The sequence below is a fragment of the Bufo gargarizans genome, chromosome 11, assembly GCF_014858855.1.
Source record: "Bufo gargarizans isolate SCDJY-AF-19 chromosome 11, ASM1485885v1, whole genome shotgun sequence".
Lineage (NCBI taxonomy): Eukaryota > Metazoa > Chordata > Amphibia > Anura > Bufonidae > Bufo > Bufo gargarizans.
Window position 1 is genome coordinate 18292809 of NC_058090.1, and position 20214 is coordinate 18313022.

The 20214-nt window shown below is 48.9% G+C and overlaps 1 protein-coding gene across 3 annotated transcripts in view; it reads left to right on the forward strand.

Annotated features, from left to right (window-relative positions):
- NRXN3 (neurexin 3) overlaps positions 1-20214 on the forward strand; it is a 290952-nt gene that overhangs the window by 251298 nt on the left and 19440 nt on the right. Inside the window, exons 18-21 of one of the 3 annotated variants that reach the window (XM_044271725.1) lie at positions 4326-4497; positions 6930-7007; positions 9626-9933; positions 18808-18910. In XM_044271725.1, coding sequence (XP_044127660.1) covers positions 4326-4497; positions 6930-7007; positions 9626-9933; positions 18808-18910 — 661 coding nt within the window. The remainder of the gene's footprint in view (positions 1-4325; positions 4498-6929; positions 7008-9625; positions 9934-18807; positions 18911-20214) is intronic. The other 2 variants (XM_044271726.1, XM_044271724.1) reach the window with 2 other exon arrangements.

Here is a 20214-nt window from a genome sequence, read left to right on the forward strand (position 1 = left end):
GCGAGAGCGGCGCCAAAGCTCGTTAAGAAGTTTTTAACTTCAGTATTTGTTACTCAGTTGTGGCAGCCATTTATGCACAAGGCAGAATCCACCACTATATTGTCCGGCTCATAAAGTGACTGTGATCAGTGGTGAAGAATGATGACCGGTATGGCGGAGGATCCAGTTATCACATTTGAATAGCAGCTGCTGCATCATGTCATCTTAGTGTTGTCCGCTGTTCAGCCTCCTAACCGATCTATGGTCGTGTTTCTAGTTTTGGGCACAGATGATAATCTTCTATATAGCGCCATCATATTCTGCAGTGCTTTACAATTGAGAAGGCCCAACAAAAGACATCACAAAATTACTGTCTAATGTACAACTTAAACACTAAGTGAGGGACCTGCTCGCAAGAGCTTACAATCTATGAGGAAGTGTGGATGACGCAAAAGAGTTAGGATTTTTAAGGCACGTTTGAAGGTGGGGAAGTTGTAAATTGATTTGATTGTCTCGGGTATTCCATAGCGTAGGTGCAGCTTGACAAAATTCTTGAAAATGGGAATGAGAGGTACGACTTACGGAGGATGTTAGTCCTAGGTCTTTGACAGAATAGAGAGTATGAGTAGGGTGGTAGACGGAAATGGAGAAGGCTATGTGAGGAGGTGCAGTAGAAGATGAAAAGATACAGGAAGAGAGAGGTTAAATATTGTATTTGGGCCCCTCTTCCTTTATTAGGTCAAAAGAGGAGAGAGAACACGGGGAAGTGTGGGAGGGAGGACGATTAAGGCTGGTCTGGGAATGGGAGACTATTTTCTGCTGCTACCAATCTTATCTCTGAAATAAGTGGCTAGGTCTTCAGCGCAGAGGTCAGTGATGGCCACATGCACTCAAGGCTTAGAAGAGAGTGAAAAGTATTATTTGTGAGTGAAGAAACGAGAGAGGAGAAATAATCCTGTTTGGCAATGTAGAGGTCCGAGGTGTAGGTTTTAAGCTTAAATGTATAATGGATGAAATCTGCAGATATTCATGATTTTCTCCATAAGCGTTCTACACATCTGGAGCACTGCTGGAGAAAGTGTTTCAGGTGTGTGCCAGGGTTTCCGTGTTGCGTGTCCGAAAGGTCTGATTGTAATTGGAGCTGCTTCATCCATGGTTGTAATGATTGGCAGCCAGGTCTGGAAAGGAGAGGGAGGAGATTGGGTTTTAGGTTTCTACATTTGTGGAAAGTCATGAGAAGAGCGAGAGAACTTCATAGTAAAGGAAAGAAGATTGTGGTCAGCAAGTTAAAAGGGTTATCAGTATCTGATCAGTGGGAGTCCAACACTTGGGACCCCCGAAGATCAGCTGTTTGAGATGGCAGCAGCCTTGCTGTAAGCGCCACTGCCGCCTTGCAGCTTACCAAGCACAGCACGATACATTATATAATGGTCATGCTTGGTTTTGCACTCAGCTCCATTCACTTGAACGAAGTTCAGCTGCACCTAGGCCACGTCACTCAGCATAGGAACAGGATATATAACAGGTGGTGCTCAGTGGTAAAAAGTACAGACCTATGAAAAAATCCAATCAATAGAGATAATCCACGGCACTCACCGATTAATATAATGTTCATTTTATTGAAAAAAATGCCCAATACAGGGAGTCCTACTCAGCAGATATCTGTAGGCGAGTTTGAAGGTAGATGGCAGCAACAATGGGAACAGAAGCGGTGAACGCAGTGTAAAAATACTGCAACATACCTGAGATGCGTGCAACTTTGTGTAGCTCGCATAGCATCCCTGTCTCCTGCCAGAACTGCTAGAGACATGGTGCTTTGACAAGGATGGTGCTTTGACTTGTGCTTGACCCCAGCGAGTGCTTCCCTTACATGTATACAGCAGCAGCAGCAGCAAAAAGAACAGAGGCCGTGGGCACAGCGGAAAAATAGTGGAACACACCTGAGATTTGTGTAACGTTGTGTAGCTCTTATAGCATCCCTGCAGATGGTTGATCCCTACCCTGCTGACTTCATTTTTATCGGTGTTTTCTGGAATTCAAACTCCAACAGGCAAGGATCTTGTCTCCAGAACTTGAGAATCACTTTTGTATTTGCTGACTGGGTATAGGTTCCTCTTTCTGACATGTCTACCCCCATCCTGGCAGCCAGAAAAAGCATTCTGATGCCTGGTACCAAGATGTCTCAGAATGTCCTAATCCCCTCCATTACTTCCCCATCATTTGCTACTTTCTTCTTCTCGATATTTTCCATGAAGTATAAGATTAGTCCCACAATGACTCAACCTCTTCGGCTTTTCTGGTTCATCTAGAGCAGACGGATGGGGAAGAGTATTAAAAGCCTCTTGCTGGATGCATTCTCCTGAATGACTGATCTTTAGAGTGTGGGTGGCTGGATGGGTGCTGATCACAAGGCTGACAAATTTCAGGTAATCATATGTAATCCACCTCTAATGCCGGAGGTATACTTCCCATGTTCTTTCATGCACAGCGGCAGGGGTTGAAGGTCTGGTTCTCTTCTGGAACATGATTTGTCCACTTTAAACTACACCCATCATTCTGGCTTCCTTAGGCTTGAATTTTGATCTTACAAAATGGAGTCCTTTATTAATCCAGTGATTTTATACCACTGCGCTGGATGCACTGAAGTTATGTAGTCGCAGGTTTCTACCTACCTTTTGGCCAATGATTTGCTGGCATACACCAAGCCTAAATCTATGCCAGCTCATGTTCTACACCAAAAACTGCCGTCCCGGCCTACCCTCTTGCACGCTCACACTTTTTCAGCACTGGTGTGAGCAGCGTAAAAGGGTCAAAAGTCGCAGATTTTGCCGCAAATAACTTGTATCAAATGATAAATGACCCCCAAAGCCTCTGGTTCCCAATCATTGAGATGTATCATAGGACATAGTTGTTGGGTCTGGTGTACATTAAACTAAAGCACCTATACGCACTTTTGGCTACAATCACTTGCATTTCAAATGTGCGTGCTCCTTAGAGATGTGACCTCATTTTCCAGGATCCTGTCTTTCCCATGTAGACCTCTTGCTTCCAGGTTTTGTCTGGCCTACGCCACGCTGTCCCTGCCATCATGTACTAGTGCTGGCGCCATCTGGTTCCACGCAGCACTCCTCAGTGCCCATCACTCTCCCAGGGGACCAAAAGGTAGTACCAACTGTGTTCACAGGAGCAGGACTCGGACCTGCCGCTGGCTGGAGACAGTAGAAACCGTTTTTCATAAGAATAGCTGATAATTTTGGAACGCTGCCCTTATAGTAATAAAACATATATTGGCACATAACTTAGTGAGCGCTATCAGTTTACATTAGTAGGACAACCCATATTCTGACCCATATAACTACACATGGTGCTGTAACACTGGACTAAACCTGTGATGGCTGACCTCCAGCACTCCAGCTGTGTTAAACTACAACTCCCAAGATGGACACTTGCTTGGCTGTTCTCAGAACTCCATAGAAGTGAATAGATCATGCTGGGAGTTGTAGTTTCACCACAGCTGGAGTGACGGCGGTTGCTGTAGAGGAACATTTTGGTGCCATATTTCTGCTGGGTGCACAGAGCACTATGTAATACTCGCCAGCACCTTGTGAAGTCTCCTGACATGATTTGCTTCTCCTTCCCTTGCGAGGACCCTCTTTATTTTATTGCATTCATAAGATGATGGGGCAGATGAGGGGGATCTGAGATTATCTAACTAGGTTTGGGTAAAATAGATGGAGGATTGCAAGGCAATGTGATGGGGACATAATGGGGCAATATAGAAGGAGAACTCGTGAAGCTGTAGCTTCTCCTGGGGTTTGGATTTGCCGAGACCAGAATCACAAGGAAGTGTATCTGCAGATGTCTGCCCCAGCAGGCAGCCTGAAATCTAGCCTTCTAAAGATAGGAAGACTGAGAAGATGGGTCAGATCTGCATTCATGTGATCCATGGTGTTGTCTGCCTGTGTGCGCCATATCCCAGATGTCTACTGAATCTTATCTGCAAGTGTTACTAGATTGGTCCCAGAGCAGCAGTAACCGGCGCGCCAGCTGAGGATGGAAGCCTAACATTTATGCTCAATTGGAATGAAATGTATTCAGGGTTTTACTCTGGGCCTCAGCTGAGGGACTCGTAATCCTAAACCACTTTGTTTAAAAGGGAACACTGTATTTGCATCGGAGATCCCTTCACGTGAAGTCATTATATGTAGGGCCATACAGTGCAGACAGATGGTGCAGGAGATGTTTGTCTGGATTGTAAGGGAACGGAGAAGACCGTTCACCCCCAAGGATGTGCCTGTGTCTTGTAAGTCTTTGTTTCTGATCTTTCCTTCCTCTTCTATCCACAGGAGCAGGGGAAGGTTGGAGTGACCTTTAACATTGGGTTAGTGGACATCTCAATACGTGAAGACAGTACCCCTGTGAATGACGGCGCGTACCATGTGGTGAAGTACACGCGGAATGGAGGGAATGCAACTCTGCAAGTGGATAACTGGCCCATCAATGAATACTACCCAGGAGGTATCCGCACTACACACATCCTATAACACTGTCGGGGGGGGGGGGGTTATGGTGTGTAGGTGACGGCGCGCAGACACAACGCAGGATCTGTATGTGGATAAGGCCACGGCGCCAGAACCGAGCCATCCACTGATGGCTTTTAATTTAATGCCTCTTCAGTAAATATATTAAGAAGGGAAAATAAAAGTTAGAGAAAGAAGGCGATCTATAGTCTAAAAAGACTACATGGTAATAAACTATGTGGTGTCAAGATCACCTGGAACATGGCGGCACGCTTAGATGGGCAGATTACCGGGAGCGAGTGTTTTTACCTTTTTAGAATTTTTTTATTTTTTTTTTATTACCATTGTGGGGTCACTTCTGATTGGTTTTATTATGTATTGAGGCTTAATGAAGGGTTATAGGTGTGCCGCTGTCATGGCTGTAACCTGTCACCCTTGGAGTATGGCTCCTGCTCATGTGACGGGACGTATCCCCAGGTCTCGGGGATTATTGTTCTTCGGTCCATGATCTGACAAGCAGAAAACAATCATCCGTATTAAAGAGCTTCTCGGCAGCTGATTTATTGGGAAGATTGTGACCGTACGTGTGGAGGATTTATAGATGATACGTAGACTTCTCGGGACGTACTGCTCTCGGGGTCTGGTCACACTTTTTTTTCCAAGTGGCTCTCTGAAATCATCCCCCGCCATATTGTCAGGCAGCTGGCATTTCTCTTCTTTCTGATGTCATCCAGGTCAGTTTTTGGCTAAAAATCAGGAGGAGTTAGCCTTTGTTGTCCTAGTGAGGTCGGTGTGGGCCACATACTGGGACAGGATCTAGAGATCATTACACTGGCTCAGCAGGGCTTACATTATCAGCCAGAGCCCCTCAGCGTTCTTTACAGTTGTCAGAAGGTCCTGTTCCAGTAAGAGGGGGATCTGGGGGCAGCAGTCACTGCTTTACAGACCTGTAGACTATGGGCTGTTATAGCGGGAGCGATCTCACATGTAAACGCCTTGTTCTCACTTAACCTGTCCCGCTGCATTATTTCCACCAGCTCAGTGTAAATAGCAGAGCCCTCGTTCCATTAGATCAGGATGCAGACACTGTGCAGTGTGACACGGAGCCTTCTCCTGCAACAAGAACCCAGGGCTTTTAGCTGCTCTTCTTGTAAGTGACTTTGACAGTGAGTTGCATCCATCTGTCACAGCTTCAGTGTCTTGAAATTCCTATGGGAATGAAGCCAGCAGTCCAGCTCCCTCCGCCGCTATCAAAAATTACCCTTGTCTTTTCTAGTCTGGGAAAGGTGACCGGAGGGATTCCCTGGAGATTTCAGCTCCAGTCGGGAAACGGAGTGTTGAGTAAAGCTGCCTTGCTGATGCCCCTATGCTCCCTGCCGGGGGCCTGTGTACAGGGTCTTCTATAATCGACAGGCTGTAGCAGCATTTTGTGGTTTCCTTTTGAGCGTTTCTAACCACTGCTTGTTGTTCGGCCTTGGCCATGGGACTAACCGCTGACCTCCGGTGGCTTACAGAAACTGCCGAGTGGGCCGCTGCTCCGCTCTTTCTGGAACTCCAATTGCAGAACAAGCCGTTTCCATTACTCGCAAGTTACAGAAGCGGCTATACACTTTCCATAGCAATCACTGCAATGAGCGTTACACAGAGCGGAGCGCCGGCCTGTTCAGCAGTTTCCGTAAGCCCAGCAGTGGAAACAGTGAGATGGGACAGGCCTCATGCACACAAACGTATTTTATTTCAATGGGTCCTGCAAAAAATTAAATAAAAATAAAGTTACTCCGTGTGCATTCAGTTTCCTTACGTCTGTATTTCCGTTCCACATTATGGACAAGGATAGGCCTGTTCTATAAGGGTCCATTCACATGTCTGCAAGTGTTTTGCTGTCTGCAGATGGCGGATCTGGAAAACACGGACACCGGCCATGTGTATTCCACATTTTGCGGTCCGGCACTATAATAGAAATTTTGCCTTTTGTTGTCCGTGGCTGCGGACAAGAATAGGACATGTTCTATTTATTTTAATTTTTTTGCAGGGCTGCGGAACGGAAGTGTGTTTTTTTTTTTTTTTGTGGCCCTATTGAAAATGGATGCGGACCCATAATACAGACATGTGAATGGACCCTTAGGGGCCAACTGTTCTGTTCCGCAAAATATGGAATGCACGCGGACAGTCATCCGTATTTTTTGCGGATCACAAAAAACACACGGTCGTGTGCATGAGGCCTTAATGTCCAAGATTTGATGTACTGCCCATGTCTGTGCAGCGTCGTAAGGCCATCGCTGAATGGACAGTGCCTGCTAACATACAAACCAGTATAATTATGTCAGCCATGATGAGTCTGAATTCTTGACCTCTGAAGCCAAAGCTCTTCAAACTTGCAGCCCCATAACCGACTCAACCGCCTAATAACACTGTCTTTTAAACCTTAAGGCAATACTGAGCTACTCCAAAAGCCGAAACTGTCCTATAAATTGCCTCGGAACCCAGATGACGGCCAACCAGACAAAGGTAACTAAATGGGGTCTGACCCTGCATGATCCCCAGTGCTGCATGCTGATTGTGGAATGCTGTATACCTTCTGCTCCACAGGCTCAGACACAGTAACGGGACTGAGAGGAGAGGCCTCGTACTGTAACGCTAGAGGTAGTCTACTGAGCCGAGATGGCGATAGTGCTATAAGTAAGAGTCCAGGGATGGCCAACCTGCAGCTCTCCAGCTGTTGTGAAACTACGATTCCCACCATTTACTGCTGTAGGCAGTCTGAGCATTCTGGGAGTTGTAGTTTTGCAACAGCTGTGGAGCCGCAGGTTGGCCATCCCTGCTGTAGTTCAATCAAGAAGGAAACCCTGAGCCTGTAGCAGCCTGAACGTCTATAGTGCGCGGTTCCTTTTAGTGTTAATCCTGAATGGGGGGGGGGGGGGGGGGGGGGGGGCGCATGCGCATGCTGCAGCCTGCCGCCTGCCGTCCATTCTCATTGATCTGCTGATGTTTTCTTGTGGTTGGATCCCTCATTTATACACCTGCTCGCCAGAAGCGCCTTCCTTCATTACTGTTGTGCTCGATCATTCAATGACACTGAAAAGAGGCGTTGTGTAATTGAACACAATCACGAGTGTGATCTCATTACGCAACGTATGCTGTCGTTTGTGTCAGTCTGTCTCTGGGTAGGTCCACAGGAACATTCTGTCCAGAATCCTGAAGGACAGGTCAGTAGGTGTCAGCACAAGGTCAGCTGAGGATACAGATAAGACTCGTTAGGAGGATGTAACGAGATGCACCTTCACTATCCCATCCCAGCAGCGAGTCCTGCAATCCAGAGCTTTATACGCCTTCTTTCCCTGTCTTTCCAACCCAGTTTGCATGAGCTTGCAGAGGAGAGACCCGGCTCTGGCTTTCTGTTCTCCTCAGAGTCACAGTTTACTGCAAGTTCTCCTTAATCCAGCTCAGAAAATGATGGGAGAACACTGGGAAATGTGACCCTGAGCAGCGCAAAGGTAAAGCTGGTTCTGGTCCAGTCTCATATCACACCAGCCCACTATAACGAAGCTCATTGAGTGTTATGCCACTAATGACATTCAAAGAGTGCTTGGCACTGTCCTCCTCCCACTTAGGGTAGAAATGGCTGGCGGTGGAAGGTAGTCTGTGCGAGTTCTGTGGAGGCTCGGCCACGCAGTGGAATTTCTACAGAAAAAATTCCCACTTTGCAGCAATTTTGTCTGGAAATTTGAACAGACTATATCTGAGCCTTAACCCTGAAGCCGCCATTTCTGTGCATTGTCCCCAGGTCTGGTCTATAATTGATTACACCTGATATGTAGGGAAGACAGTTGTCTCCTCCATCTCTCCGGCTGTGGCCGCCAGCACTGCCTTCGGCCAGGGGCTCTTGCCTACTGGCTTAATGCAGTGTCTGTGTTGAGGCTGACGTTCTACCTACCCCCAGCTGGTACTAAGGACACTGTTCCTCAGTCAGCGCGGCAATGCCATCTACACTGCATTTTCCTAACATTGCTTGTGGTAGGAGGATGGCTGATAGTTTTTCATTTTCAGCTGGCTGCCGAGGTTTCTTTGGAAACTGCCTGCAGACTTTTTTTTTTTTTATCCAAACCGGGGTCCCTGTTTTTCAGGGCTCAGTATCTCAGGAATGGAAGACGGCACAAGACTTCTGAATCCTGAGTTCAAGAGAGTGGGAACTGGCGTTACAAAAGGTACCGATAACATTATCTGTCCTCAGGGTGAAAGCTGGTGGCTGCTGAGCGGTCTCGTGAGAGGCCGATACCGTTCTGCACGTTTGTGTCCCTGACTTGTGTAGGTCGCTGGCAGGGATCTTGTAATGTGTAGGTCTAACCCAGGTAAAATGCGTTTAGAAAGCAAAATGTTCTATTCAGCGTTTAGAAGCCACACTGCATGTTCAGATGCTGAAGCACAAAGTGGCCGAGGTCTCCAGACTTTTCCCTTAATCCAGTGAGAATGAGCGACGCTCCAGGTGTCTCCATATCCAGCTGGGCATACTCCTGTAAGTGAGCAGGGGTAGAGCGCCCGCCCGTCTGTGCTTGGCCTCATCTCAAACAGAAGGAAGGGGAAGCCGCGGTCTGTGGAGGAGCCAGGGACACGGGGTCAATGGAAGATATTGATTGGTGTCTGTGTGATGCACGACCTGTTAATGAATCCTGGCCTGCCTCTTATCAGGTTTATAGACACGGGGACAGAGTCAATGACTTCTGCCTCTTCACAGAGTCGAGGTGTACTGATGTCAGTGGTATGATTGAGGGGGTCAATAACTCGAAGGACCAAAGTTAAGTGACTGCAGCCATGTCTGTCCTGACAGTAAAGTATCCGAATGACATTGCCGTAATTAATGAGCGCTGATGTGTGCTCAGAATACAAAGTGTAGGCGCCGTATTCGGTCTTCTCATCCAAGCTGGCTTCCACGTAGACGATGAGCAGAAGACTCCTGGTCGAGGTGGTAATATCACGTTCGCCGGCTCCTGCGTGCTGTAGGTGTTAATGTGTTAGGAGGGTTTTCCTCACTATTCTCCCCAGACTTTACCTGACACGGAAGGGTTTATGTGTAGTGAGCGTCTCTGTTGTTTTGAGATTGTGATGTTTCTTTTACGATGTCTCCATAGGACGGCCCCTGACCATCTTCAATACCCAGGCGCAGATAGCCATTGGTGGACAGGACAGGGGGAGGCCATTCCAAGGGCAGCTATCTGGTATCTACTATAATGGCCTGAAGGTTCTTAATATGGCTGCTGAGCACAACCCCCACATCAACATTAGTGGAAGTGTGAGGCTGGTGGGCGAAGTCCCCTCAATCCTTGGGACAACACCGACCACTTCCATGCCTCCTGAGTTGTCTACAACCATCATGGAGACCACCACAACCTTGTCTACTACTACAACCAGAAAGAACCGCTCTTCTCCAGGATCTATGGTAGGTGTCTCTGGTCTCATAGGCCGCAGAGGTGTGGATGGATATTGAGTGTATTCTGTTGTCCGTATTTCTATTCTGGAGATGAATGGTGAGTTAGAGCGTGACTATTCAGAATCCTCAGATTACCCAGACATACATGGCTTATATGTGGTGTGCACTGTGGGGGTGGGAGCCTTGTTGTATCTTCATTAAGTCAGGACATATTTCCATTCACTACATAGAAGAGACAGTGTAGGTATTTAGGGGACATCAGCCATCCCAGGGTCTGCATCTACTCAGTGGCTGTAGTATCTGGTGGTGTGGACCGTGTGGTGACACAAAGGCGCGGCTCATCCTGTGCGGCCTTAGTCCTCACTGCTCACATGTATTACAGCAGCTGGATCCATTCTATGTGTTCATTATTAGCTCATATGTAACGTAACACCGATGAAGCATCAGTGGATAATTTACGGTCCTGCAGAGCACGGGTATGTAATATGTTCTGCAGAGCACTGTGCAGCGGGTGGGTGTTTTGAGGGTCCTGTAGAGCATTGAGCTGCGGGTGGGTGTTTTCAGGGTCCCGTAGAGCACTGCGCTGCCGGTGGGTGTTTTGGGGGTCCTGCAGAGCACAGTGCTGCCTGTGGGTGTTTTGGGGGTCCTGCAGAGCACCGTGCTGCCGGTGGGTGTTTTCATGGTCCTGCAGAGCACCGTGCTGCCGGTGGGTGTTTTCCGGGGTCCTGCAGAGCACTGTGCTGCCGGTGGGTGTCTTGAGGGTCCTGCAGAGCAGTGTGCTGCCGGTGGTTGTCTTGAGGGTCCTGCAGAGCACCATGCTGCCGGTGGGTGTTTTCAGGGTCCTGCAGAGCACCGTGCTGCCGGTGGGTGTTTTCCGGGGTCCTGCAGAGCACTGTGCTGCCGGTGGGTGTTTTGGGGGTCCTGCAGAGCACCATGCTCCGGTGGGTGTTTTCAGGGTCCTGCAGAGCACCGTGCTGCTGGTGGGTGTTTTCCGGGTCCTGCAGAGCACCGTGCTGCCGGTGGGTGTTTTCCGGGGTCCTGCAGAGCACCGTGCTGCCGGTGGGTGTTTTGGGGGTCCTGCAGAGCACCGTGCTGCCGGTGGGTGTTTTCCGGGGTCCTGCAGAGCACTGTGCTGCCGGTGGTTGTCTTGAGGGTCCTGCAGAGCACCATGCTGCCGGTGGGTGTTTTCAGGGTCCTGCAGAGCACCGTGCTGCCGGTGGGTGTTTTCCGGGGTCCTGCAGAGCACTGTGCTGCCGGTGGTTGTCTTGAGGGTCCTGCAGAGCACCATGCTGCCGGTGGGTGTTTTCAGGGTCCTGCAGAGCACCGTGCTGCCGGTGGGTGTTTTGAGGGTCCTGCAGAGCACCGTGCTGCCGGTGGGTGTTTTCAGGGTCCTGCAGAGCACCGTGCTGCCGGTGGGTGTTTTCAGGGTCCTGCAGAGCGCCGTGCTGCCGGTGGGTGTCTTGAGGGTCCTGCAGAGCACCGTGCTGCCGGTGGGTGTTTTCAGGGTCCTGCAGAGCGCCGTGCTGCCGGTGGGTGTTTTCAGGGTCCTGCAGAGCACCGTGCTGCCGGTGGGTGTTTTGGGGGTCCTGCAGAGCACCGTGCTGCCGGTGGGTGTCTTGAGGGTCCTGCAGAGCACTGTGCTGCCGGTGGGTGTCCTGAGGGTCCTGCAGAGCACCGTGCTGCCGGTGGGTGTCTTGAGGCACAGCGTTGCACTGGGACGTTCCGTTGGTGCAGTGTTCTGCTCGTTTCCACACTAGACTGTTCAGGGCTGGAGCTTTCTTGCATTCACAGTACATCGCACAGCACCTGCTCCTCTATAATTACTCTTATTCAATTAAAAGTCAGATCTATCCCCTGCGCTCTAGCTGAACACGCGCCGCCAATCCCTCTCGGCGTTCAATAAGCCGGAGTATGAGAGACCAGAATTGACTTACATCGGTCGTCTCTCACGCTGTAGGATTAAATAGCACATATTGCTGTCGGGAAAGGCTGGTAATGCAGACTGTACGTGATCTTCCCGCCCAATGTCACAGGGGAGTGCCGCCATTTTGAAGCTGACTTCAATGCACAGCCGGAGAGCGGAGGAGGACGGCCATATACACACCTGGCACTACGCCATGTCACACTCCACCACATCTTCATTACTTTGCTTAGTTTCTCAGCTGCCCACCTACAAATATCTTGTTGCCTTCTGGAAACCATCATCAAGCAGGCTAGCTTTTACTGTGTGTGCAAATCGAGGACAACACCTAGTTTGATTTCCTCATGAATGCATGGTAGTGGCAGTGTGTGTCTATGTGCCAATCAAGTCCCCAGCAGCGGGCACCACACTTCTTACAGGATCTCAGCAGCATCGTGATGATGGTTTCTAAGTGCTATCTGCATACATCCTACCCTGCAGAGTACAGATGAGAGACAATGCGCAGCCAACCAGAGAGCTGTCGAAGTATGGTAGCTGCATTTCTGATTGGTTTTCAGTTGGACAGTTTTGACAGATGTGGGTGGATGATGGGGGTTGTACAGGGAATGGAGAATATATACTTGAGGGACCCTCTGGGTTGTCTGTACCTGGTGCTTTTACCTCCTCTCGACCCTGCGGTATTGGGTGCGCTTCTCCTCAGATCTGCGAATGCGATTTCACAAGGTGACACGAAGCACAAGTGACTGGATCTGAGCAGAACATCTATTCAGAAATTACATTTTAATTACTAGGCTTGTCTCGGGAACCATCCACAAACATGAGAATAATCAGCGGCTCCGGAGCGCCCGCGCTGCACAGGTCAAGAGCGCAGTAAATTGCTTCTTAGCGTTGTCTTTTATTGGCGAATCCACGTTTATGTGAAGATAAATAACACTTTAAACAGATTGGGGGTCGCTGAGTAATTATCCCCTTACAGGCTCCTGCAGGGGTGGCGATGGTTAAGTGTGTGGCCCTCTAATTAGATGCCGCGCAGGTCTCGGTCGTTCCTGCACTCGACCCCCGATCAGGACGGCTGCTCTCCATCGGGGAACATTCACACAGCGCATCGGTTTCCAATGGTTACTGCACACGAATGGGTCAGTTCTAGTGTTTTCCGTCTTCTCCATCACAATGAAGCGCAACGTCAGACAGTTACATGTTTGAGAGCGCGGTCTGTGGGCGAGTGCTGCTGCGCAGGGGGCTCTTACCAGCGCAGTCATCTGAAAGCAGAGACAGGACTTTGCTGCGGGCAGTCGCCCATTACAAGGCCTCTGAGAAGATGAGGCAGGTAATGATGATGGCACATCTTGCAGCTCATTGCATTTCATTCTGAAATCTACTTTTCTTATCAGAAGTGATTTCCTTCTGCTGAAGACACTAGAGCTGGAGATTGCTGATCTCCTCGGAAGGAGGCAGCTTTGTCGCAGTAGTGATAGCGGCGTGATGCCCGTCAGGCTCCGGGTAAGAGGAGATGCTGCTGTCTGCTAGCTGGCTCCAGATCGGAAAGGATTTAACCCCCTCAGGGCTGAGCCCACTCACAGCAGTTGGGTGCAGTTTTGATGGGGGGCCAAGCAGAGCCTTTATAGGATCCACTCTGGTATTTCACCAGAACAAGTGGCAGTGACTCTAGGGGGGGGGGGGGGGGGGTGAAGGGGATGATGGATGATCACATTCAGAGGCTACCAACATTTTGAGCCTTTTTTTGACTTGTGGAGTTTTTCCGTGACTGGGAGCGTTGCATCTGTGTCCTCAAACAATGGTCCCACAGTACTGTACGGGGATCGCTGCGGTGTTCTACATGTCGTCTGTGCATTGTCCCTTTATATGAGCAGAACCCCCCAGTGTGTGCCGGCTGCAGGAGGAATCAGGACTTCAGTAGGGGTGACCTTCATTGATACGGCAGTGCTTATAATCTGCAGAGCAGCCTTGTTCCAGATCACAGCTACATAAATACCGGGGATGACAAGTTATCAGTTCTTATCCAGGGTTTAGTGCACGGCGTCCCGCCTGCTCACTAGTGATGGATGCCGCTGGGCTGTGCGGGAAGAGGTTGAGGTGCTGGGGATTATAGGATGATCTCCCATTGTGGTCCTGGAGGACGGCTGAAGGGAAGTGTGAAGACAGTGAGAACTCTGAGGACCATGTATGAGGTCTGATGTTCTTATAGTGGTGGCAAGTGGCTGAACAATGGCGTATTGTCCAGAGGGATCGCTGGGTCATGGACACGGCATGTACCAGATGCCTCCTCGTAGAATGAGCACTGGTTGCATCTGGAGCAGATCTTTGCATTCAGTCATAAAGGTTACAAGATGAGTTTAGACCAGGCATGCTCAACCTGCTGCCCTCCAAAACTACAACTCCCAGCTTGCCTAAACGGCCTACAGCAAGGCATTGTGGGAGTTGTAGTTTTACAACAGCTGGAGGGCTGCAGGTTGAGCATGCCTGGTTCAGACAAAAATCTGCTCAGAATCTGGGTCACACACAGGCCAGCACCATGCCTTCAGATGCCCAGTAGAAGAGGACCCCAGCATGCACTGCCGCAGTCATCCGATAATGTAAACGGATCACAAAGAATTACAGATTATTCATAAAGAATTTAGAATGTTTTTATTGATTGAATAAAGATAATTTTCAACCAGTTTCCTGTACATGATGATTATTTCCTGTACAATGGCGATGACTGTGCACAAGAGTGCAGAACTGGCTTCACCTTTCCCAAGAAATGACCGTGACTCAATGTACTTCGATGCCCCGAGGACTGAACTGCAAAACTACTGGATGGTTCCCCAAAAATCTGAAGCAGATGAGGTGCTAAAGTATTCCTCGATAGGAGACGGAGCAGACAGGAGTCAGGTAGACCCCGCTCTGTAATGTCACACAGCAAGACCAATCAAAACCAACAGAATCCACAACAAACTCAATAACTATACTAGCTGCAATGAAAGCCCGTAGTACTACAGGTCCCAGGATGCACTGATACAATGCACAGAAACTCTGAAGACTTAAAGGAAGGCGCGTAAACCAGGTGTAAGGAGGCCACTGCCACAGACAGTAAACAGGCGAGGATGAGGCCTCAAGGCTTGTAACAATAGCGTACTGACCACTGTGGGGGGTGTTGTGAGCGTGCGCTTTGATCTGCAGGGACTGGGAAGAGGTGCGACCACCTATAGACTCCTGTGACCTGTGCAGGGAGGAGGAAATCTGTCACCATCATGTGAACTAGCTGTATATAGGTGTTACCTGTCATTGTAATTCTGTCTGCGATTATAATAAGAAGTGCAGAATAGGCTGAGATGGTGTCAGACTATAAAGGGGGTCAGTGTTTAGTGTATAATCTGCAGCATTTAATGTTTATTTTTAGGTAGGGCTATGGACAATTTAAAACTATATAAAAAAAAATATTTAAAATGATCTAATAAAAGATTATTTTCAAATAGAAATCTCTTGGCTCATGAATGAAGCCTGGGTTATCGCAGGGTTTATCCCCGGCTCTGCAGTCATAAATGAGCGCTCTTCCCTGCACTCGTCCGGCCTCCTTTGTGTATTCTCTATAAAAATGCGAGGAGGATAAAACTTAACGAAGGAGTGAACGGTGAGAGAGTGCATTAGAGAAGCCATAAGTCAGTGCTGGCAGCACACACATCACCGGCTGACACACGACTTTGCCAGACCTGGGAGGCGCAGATTTATCTCTCCCTTTCAGGAGGGCTGCTGGTGAGTTTCTGGCTGTTTGCAGCGAGCATTAAAATGAGGGATGGCTCCTTCTGCCAGTCCAGGACACATTGAGTCCCTCATAAAAGAGCTAATTCCCCTGCTATCCCCGCTACTTAACTCCATCCCACTGCAAGCTACATGTGGCTAAATAGCATAATGGACCATTGTAAGCTGTACATTTATTTCATAGTTCAATTAGGGGTAGGTTTAGCACCTGATGTGAGGTTTACAGCTTTTGACTCCTGGGAGTGGCAGGACACAATGTAGAGATGTATGGTATGAGGGTACAGACAGCCTGACCAGCGCTCTCCTCCAGCCGTGTGTCTGTCCAGTCTGACCAGCGCTCTCCTCCAGTCAGCTGTGTGTTTGTCCAGTCTGACCAGCGCTCTCCTCCAGTCATGTGTCTGTCCAGTCTGACCAGCACTCTCCTCCAGTTAGCCGTGTGTTTGTCCAGTCTGACCAGCGGTCCTTCAGTCAGCCGCGTGTTTGTCCAGTCTGACCAGAGCTCCAGTCAGTCGTGTGTTTGTCCGGTCTGAACAGCGTTCTCCTCCAGTCAGTTGTTTGTCCAGTCTGACCAGCGCTCTCCTCCAGTCAGTCGTGTGTTTGGGGCTTCAGTCTCCTCAGTGTCTTGTGTGTTTTTACACCAACCTACTCCAGAATTGTCTTCTCCAATGAACTGGTCTCCTCACATGTCCAAAGGAAAATGACGCTTCAGTCCTTTCAGGTGGAAGCTTATGTTGGCCATGGTTCCAGTTGTCGTGCTTGGCTTCCTATGTCCATGTTCTGGACGGCCGTGCCCTGTGTTTGTCCAGACCTCCATCCTTGCCCTACCATCTGGCTGTCTCTTGTTTTTCTTGACTGCTCAATCCTTTGTTGTTAATAATTGATCTGAGTAGATAAAAGCTTCTCACTCTTGTTCCCTCCGCGGTGAAGTTCTGTCTTTCGTGTTGTCATAACTACAGCGTTATAGATGCAGCTGAAGTTCTGCTCCAGTATCCCGAATACGAAGGTCCTATATAGCTGCTGCCGTCCTGTGGAGGATTATGTGCAGCTGAGACAGAGGTTCCATCCTCAGGAGAAGTATAATATCGGTCTATTACAGGCCGTACATCACATTGCTGGTAATAACTGTCAGCGGTGAATAAACCTCCACCGAGGGCGGGGGCACGGACTGCTTTATTGGGCCCCGCTCTAATGCGGATAAACATTGGCTCCAGGCCTGGCATGTCGGCTGATGAGATCATTACCAGTCAATTTCCCTTGCCATTATTCACATGTGGGGACAATAATTTATAGCTCATGAGGGCGCTGTCCTGGGTACTGTACCTGTTCATGTTCCTGACTCCTCTTTTTGAGATAAGGGCAGGCAGGAAAGGGTTAAATGACGGGCAGCCTATTTGCGCCATTCTTCTCACTTTCAGCAGCACAAGTTAATGAAATGAAGGATTTTAGGCGATGCCACCGTGTGGAGCTCAGACGGCATCCTGGGGGTGATATGGGGGCTCAGAGCCTGAACTAGTAGTGGCTCGGCATGTTGAGGTTTTGTGATGATGATGAGGCAGTGACATTTCTCGGCTTTCTGCTGTTGGTTACAGTTGGTGTCACTGGGAGATCGGCATTGTCCACCATCCTGTGGAGCCGAGCGACAGATGTGGTGCTGTGAGGCCATCACTCATTACACATGATCATAATGACCAGACGATCACTTCCTCCACTGATTTATCTGTAGATCCTGAGCACTGAGAGGGAGTATGGATGACCTGGGTCTCATCCGGACCCTCGATCTACCCCCATCATATATACACCATCCTTTCTATGTGAAAAAGACGTTTAATGAGAAAACCTCTATACACTGGACTGATGGCCGGAAGGAGAATGGAGACAAGAGCGAGGTCATGGTTACAGAACATAAGGAACTACTGGGTCCCTGGCAGCACAGAGTATTTCAGAAGAGGTGTCCAGATCCAAACATGCTGGTTAGGCACGGCGGTCGGGATGTGAGTGGCCCACATTAGGGGTATGTTCTGGGTCCACGTCGGCCGTCTCCTGCACAGTAATGTTATACAGCGCTCAGATCTCATTAGGGCTCAGGTCACCTCTTGTTCTTAGTGAATGACCCCCATTGTGTGTATTCTGCTTTACTACAGTAGGATACAACGGGCAACAAGTGACACTGCAGGAATCATCTTTTACTAAACTCTCCGCAGAAGGACCCAGCAAAAAAACAACAGTTTGTGGCGTGGTATGCTGCGACAATGTACAGGCCCTCGATGTACGGGACTGTGCTGTAGGTACAAGCCTGGAAGACGCAGATAAGAAAGGAGATGTGAACAGGGCCTGATCTGGAATTGTAAAAACTGAAAGCATGAATGTGCTGACAGATGTGTGAACAGCCCTGTGACGGGTAACTCTGGCCGGAGGCATGGGCACTGTGCGGCAAGACGGGCGGTGTAGCTAATAACTAGATGGCTGTGACGGAAATAAGCTGGATGCTGAATACAACCGGTTAAATGTTCGCATGGCTGCTGGGAATGACTGATTAACACTATGTGCGACTGGTTTATTGCAGCAGGCGTCTGATTAACGCAGCTTGTGACGGGCTGTGCGCTTGGTTATAATGCGGCCCGGCTCAATGTGGGAATCGCTGTGATATTCTTATAGGGAATTAGCTGTAAATACGTACTAATCACTGGCAGACCGGAGGAGCTGCTTAATGCCATAATGTGAATAGTAAGAGATGTTTTTCTTCTTCCATTACAAGGAATGACTACAGCTGTAATTGCGGCAGGCCTTGTAAAAGCACATTTATGTGAAGCGATTACCTTCAGGGTGACTGTGCTTGTCCTACAGGAACAAGCTCACTTCAGCTCTGTAGAGATGGCATACGTAGGTGGGGATGGGGCTGCTCCAGGTGCCGACTCAGCGCTGGCAGGGAATTACCAGCTGTCCCCGAGCTGCTGCGATCGGCGAGGCACAGATTAGAAGGACAGAAGACACTGATAGCCACCAGGGTGTGAACCATACACACCGCCAGACGTAGGGCGGGACAGGAGCATCCACTATGACCAGTACCAACATGTGAACCCTCCATAAATGCTGCCACGAGCAGAGTCTGTTTACTGGGCCACATGAGGCGGCGCTTCTGTTCCTCCACCTTGGGTTGGTTGTGTATTCGGAGCGGACTCCCATTTCTCTAGATAACATTGTAGGTCTCTTCTCGTTCACAGCCTACAGATGACCTCATTCAGTCGTCAGCAGAGTGTGCCAACAGCAGTGATGATGAAGATACGGCAGAATGTGAAACTGGCACAGGTACGTCAGGTCAGTGTACTTTCTGCTTGCTAATTCTCGTAAGTCTTAACCATTTATTGCATGTGACCAGGTTCCCTCTGCATTCTAGAGCAGCATATATTATAGATCTAGCCATAGAGCAATGACCAGCCCTTCAAGGGCAGATGAGGCCTTTTCCAATTTTTTGGAGTGGTGGTAGCATCAGGCTGTATGTTAACCTAGTGGACAATCTGGAGTCTCTCTTAGATCTGTAGGACCATTGATCCAGGTAGGGATGCTGCCGGAGACCTCTATATGGACACAAAGCAGATACCCATCCGTCTTCTCTGGAGCTAAACTGAAATCTAAAAATCGTGTGTGTAGTGAGGGTTTTATCATTTTTTTTTTCTTCTTACTAAAAAAAAAAAAAAAAAAAAACACTCTTCAAGCATTGACTCCTGAATACACAGCCCGCGGTGGTGTTTAATAGGACGGCTCTTTTCTTGCTGCTCATTAAGTGTTGCCAGCCGCTCTGCCTCAGACATCCCCGGCCCAACTACCGCCACAGCCCTGACTAACCGCAGCTCTATGTCTTTCCAATGGGACTTTCAGCTTCCAGAGGGAGGCGCCTTCATGTGCGATTCCAGGACGGGGGGCTCACTGCCATAAGTACATATGTTCAGAAGGGTCATCATGGGGTGACCTGTCCATGTTTCCCCACAAAAAACACAGGTACCATACATTAAAGGGACACTAAATGGATAAAATAAAAATATGTGCACACTAGAGCGTAAAGATATCGAGGAGATGGTTTTTTAAGGACTATTGCGGGAGCTTGCAGGAACTCCAGACTGACATGTGTAGACAGCGTTCCCTTCATTCTCAATAATTTTCGGGTTTAGTGTCTCTTTAAAGCCACAAATTTCAGATGAATGTACACTGCGTTGGGAAAGTCTTCAGACCCTTCCACTTTCCACACATTTTATCTAGCTCATTGTGCTGTAAGTTCCCCCTTCATTCTGCCCTCAGTCACCCATAATGAAAAAGTGAGAACAAAATACGTATTCAGCTGCTTTACTCAGGAAATAAGTCTTCACACCGTTTACTTGAAGCCCCTCTGGCAATGACTCCAGCCTCCAGTCTTCTTGGAGATGATACCACAAGGTTTACACCCCTGGATTTGAGGCCATTCTCCTCTGCAGATCCTCTCCAGCTCTGTCAGGTTGGATGGGGGTCGTCGGTGGACAGCCATTTTCAGGTCTCTCTAGAGATATTCCATTGACTTCAGGACTCCGGCTGTGGCCCCTCAAGGACATTCCGGGAGTTGTCCATAAGCTGCTCCTGTG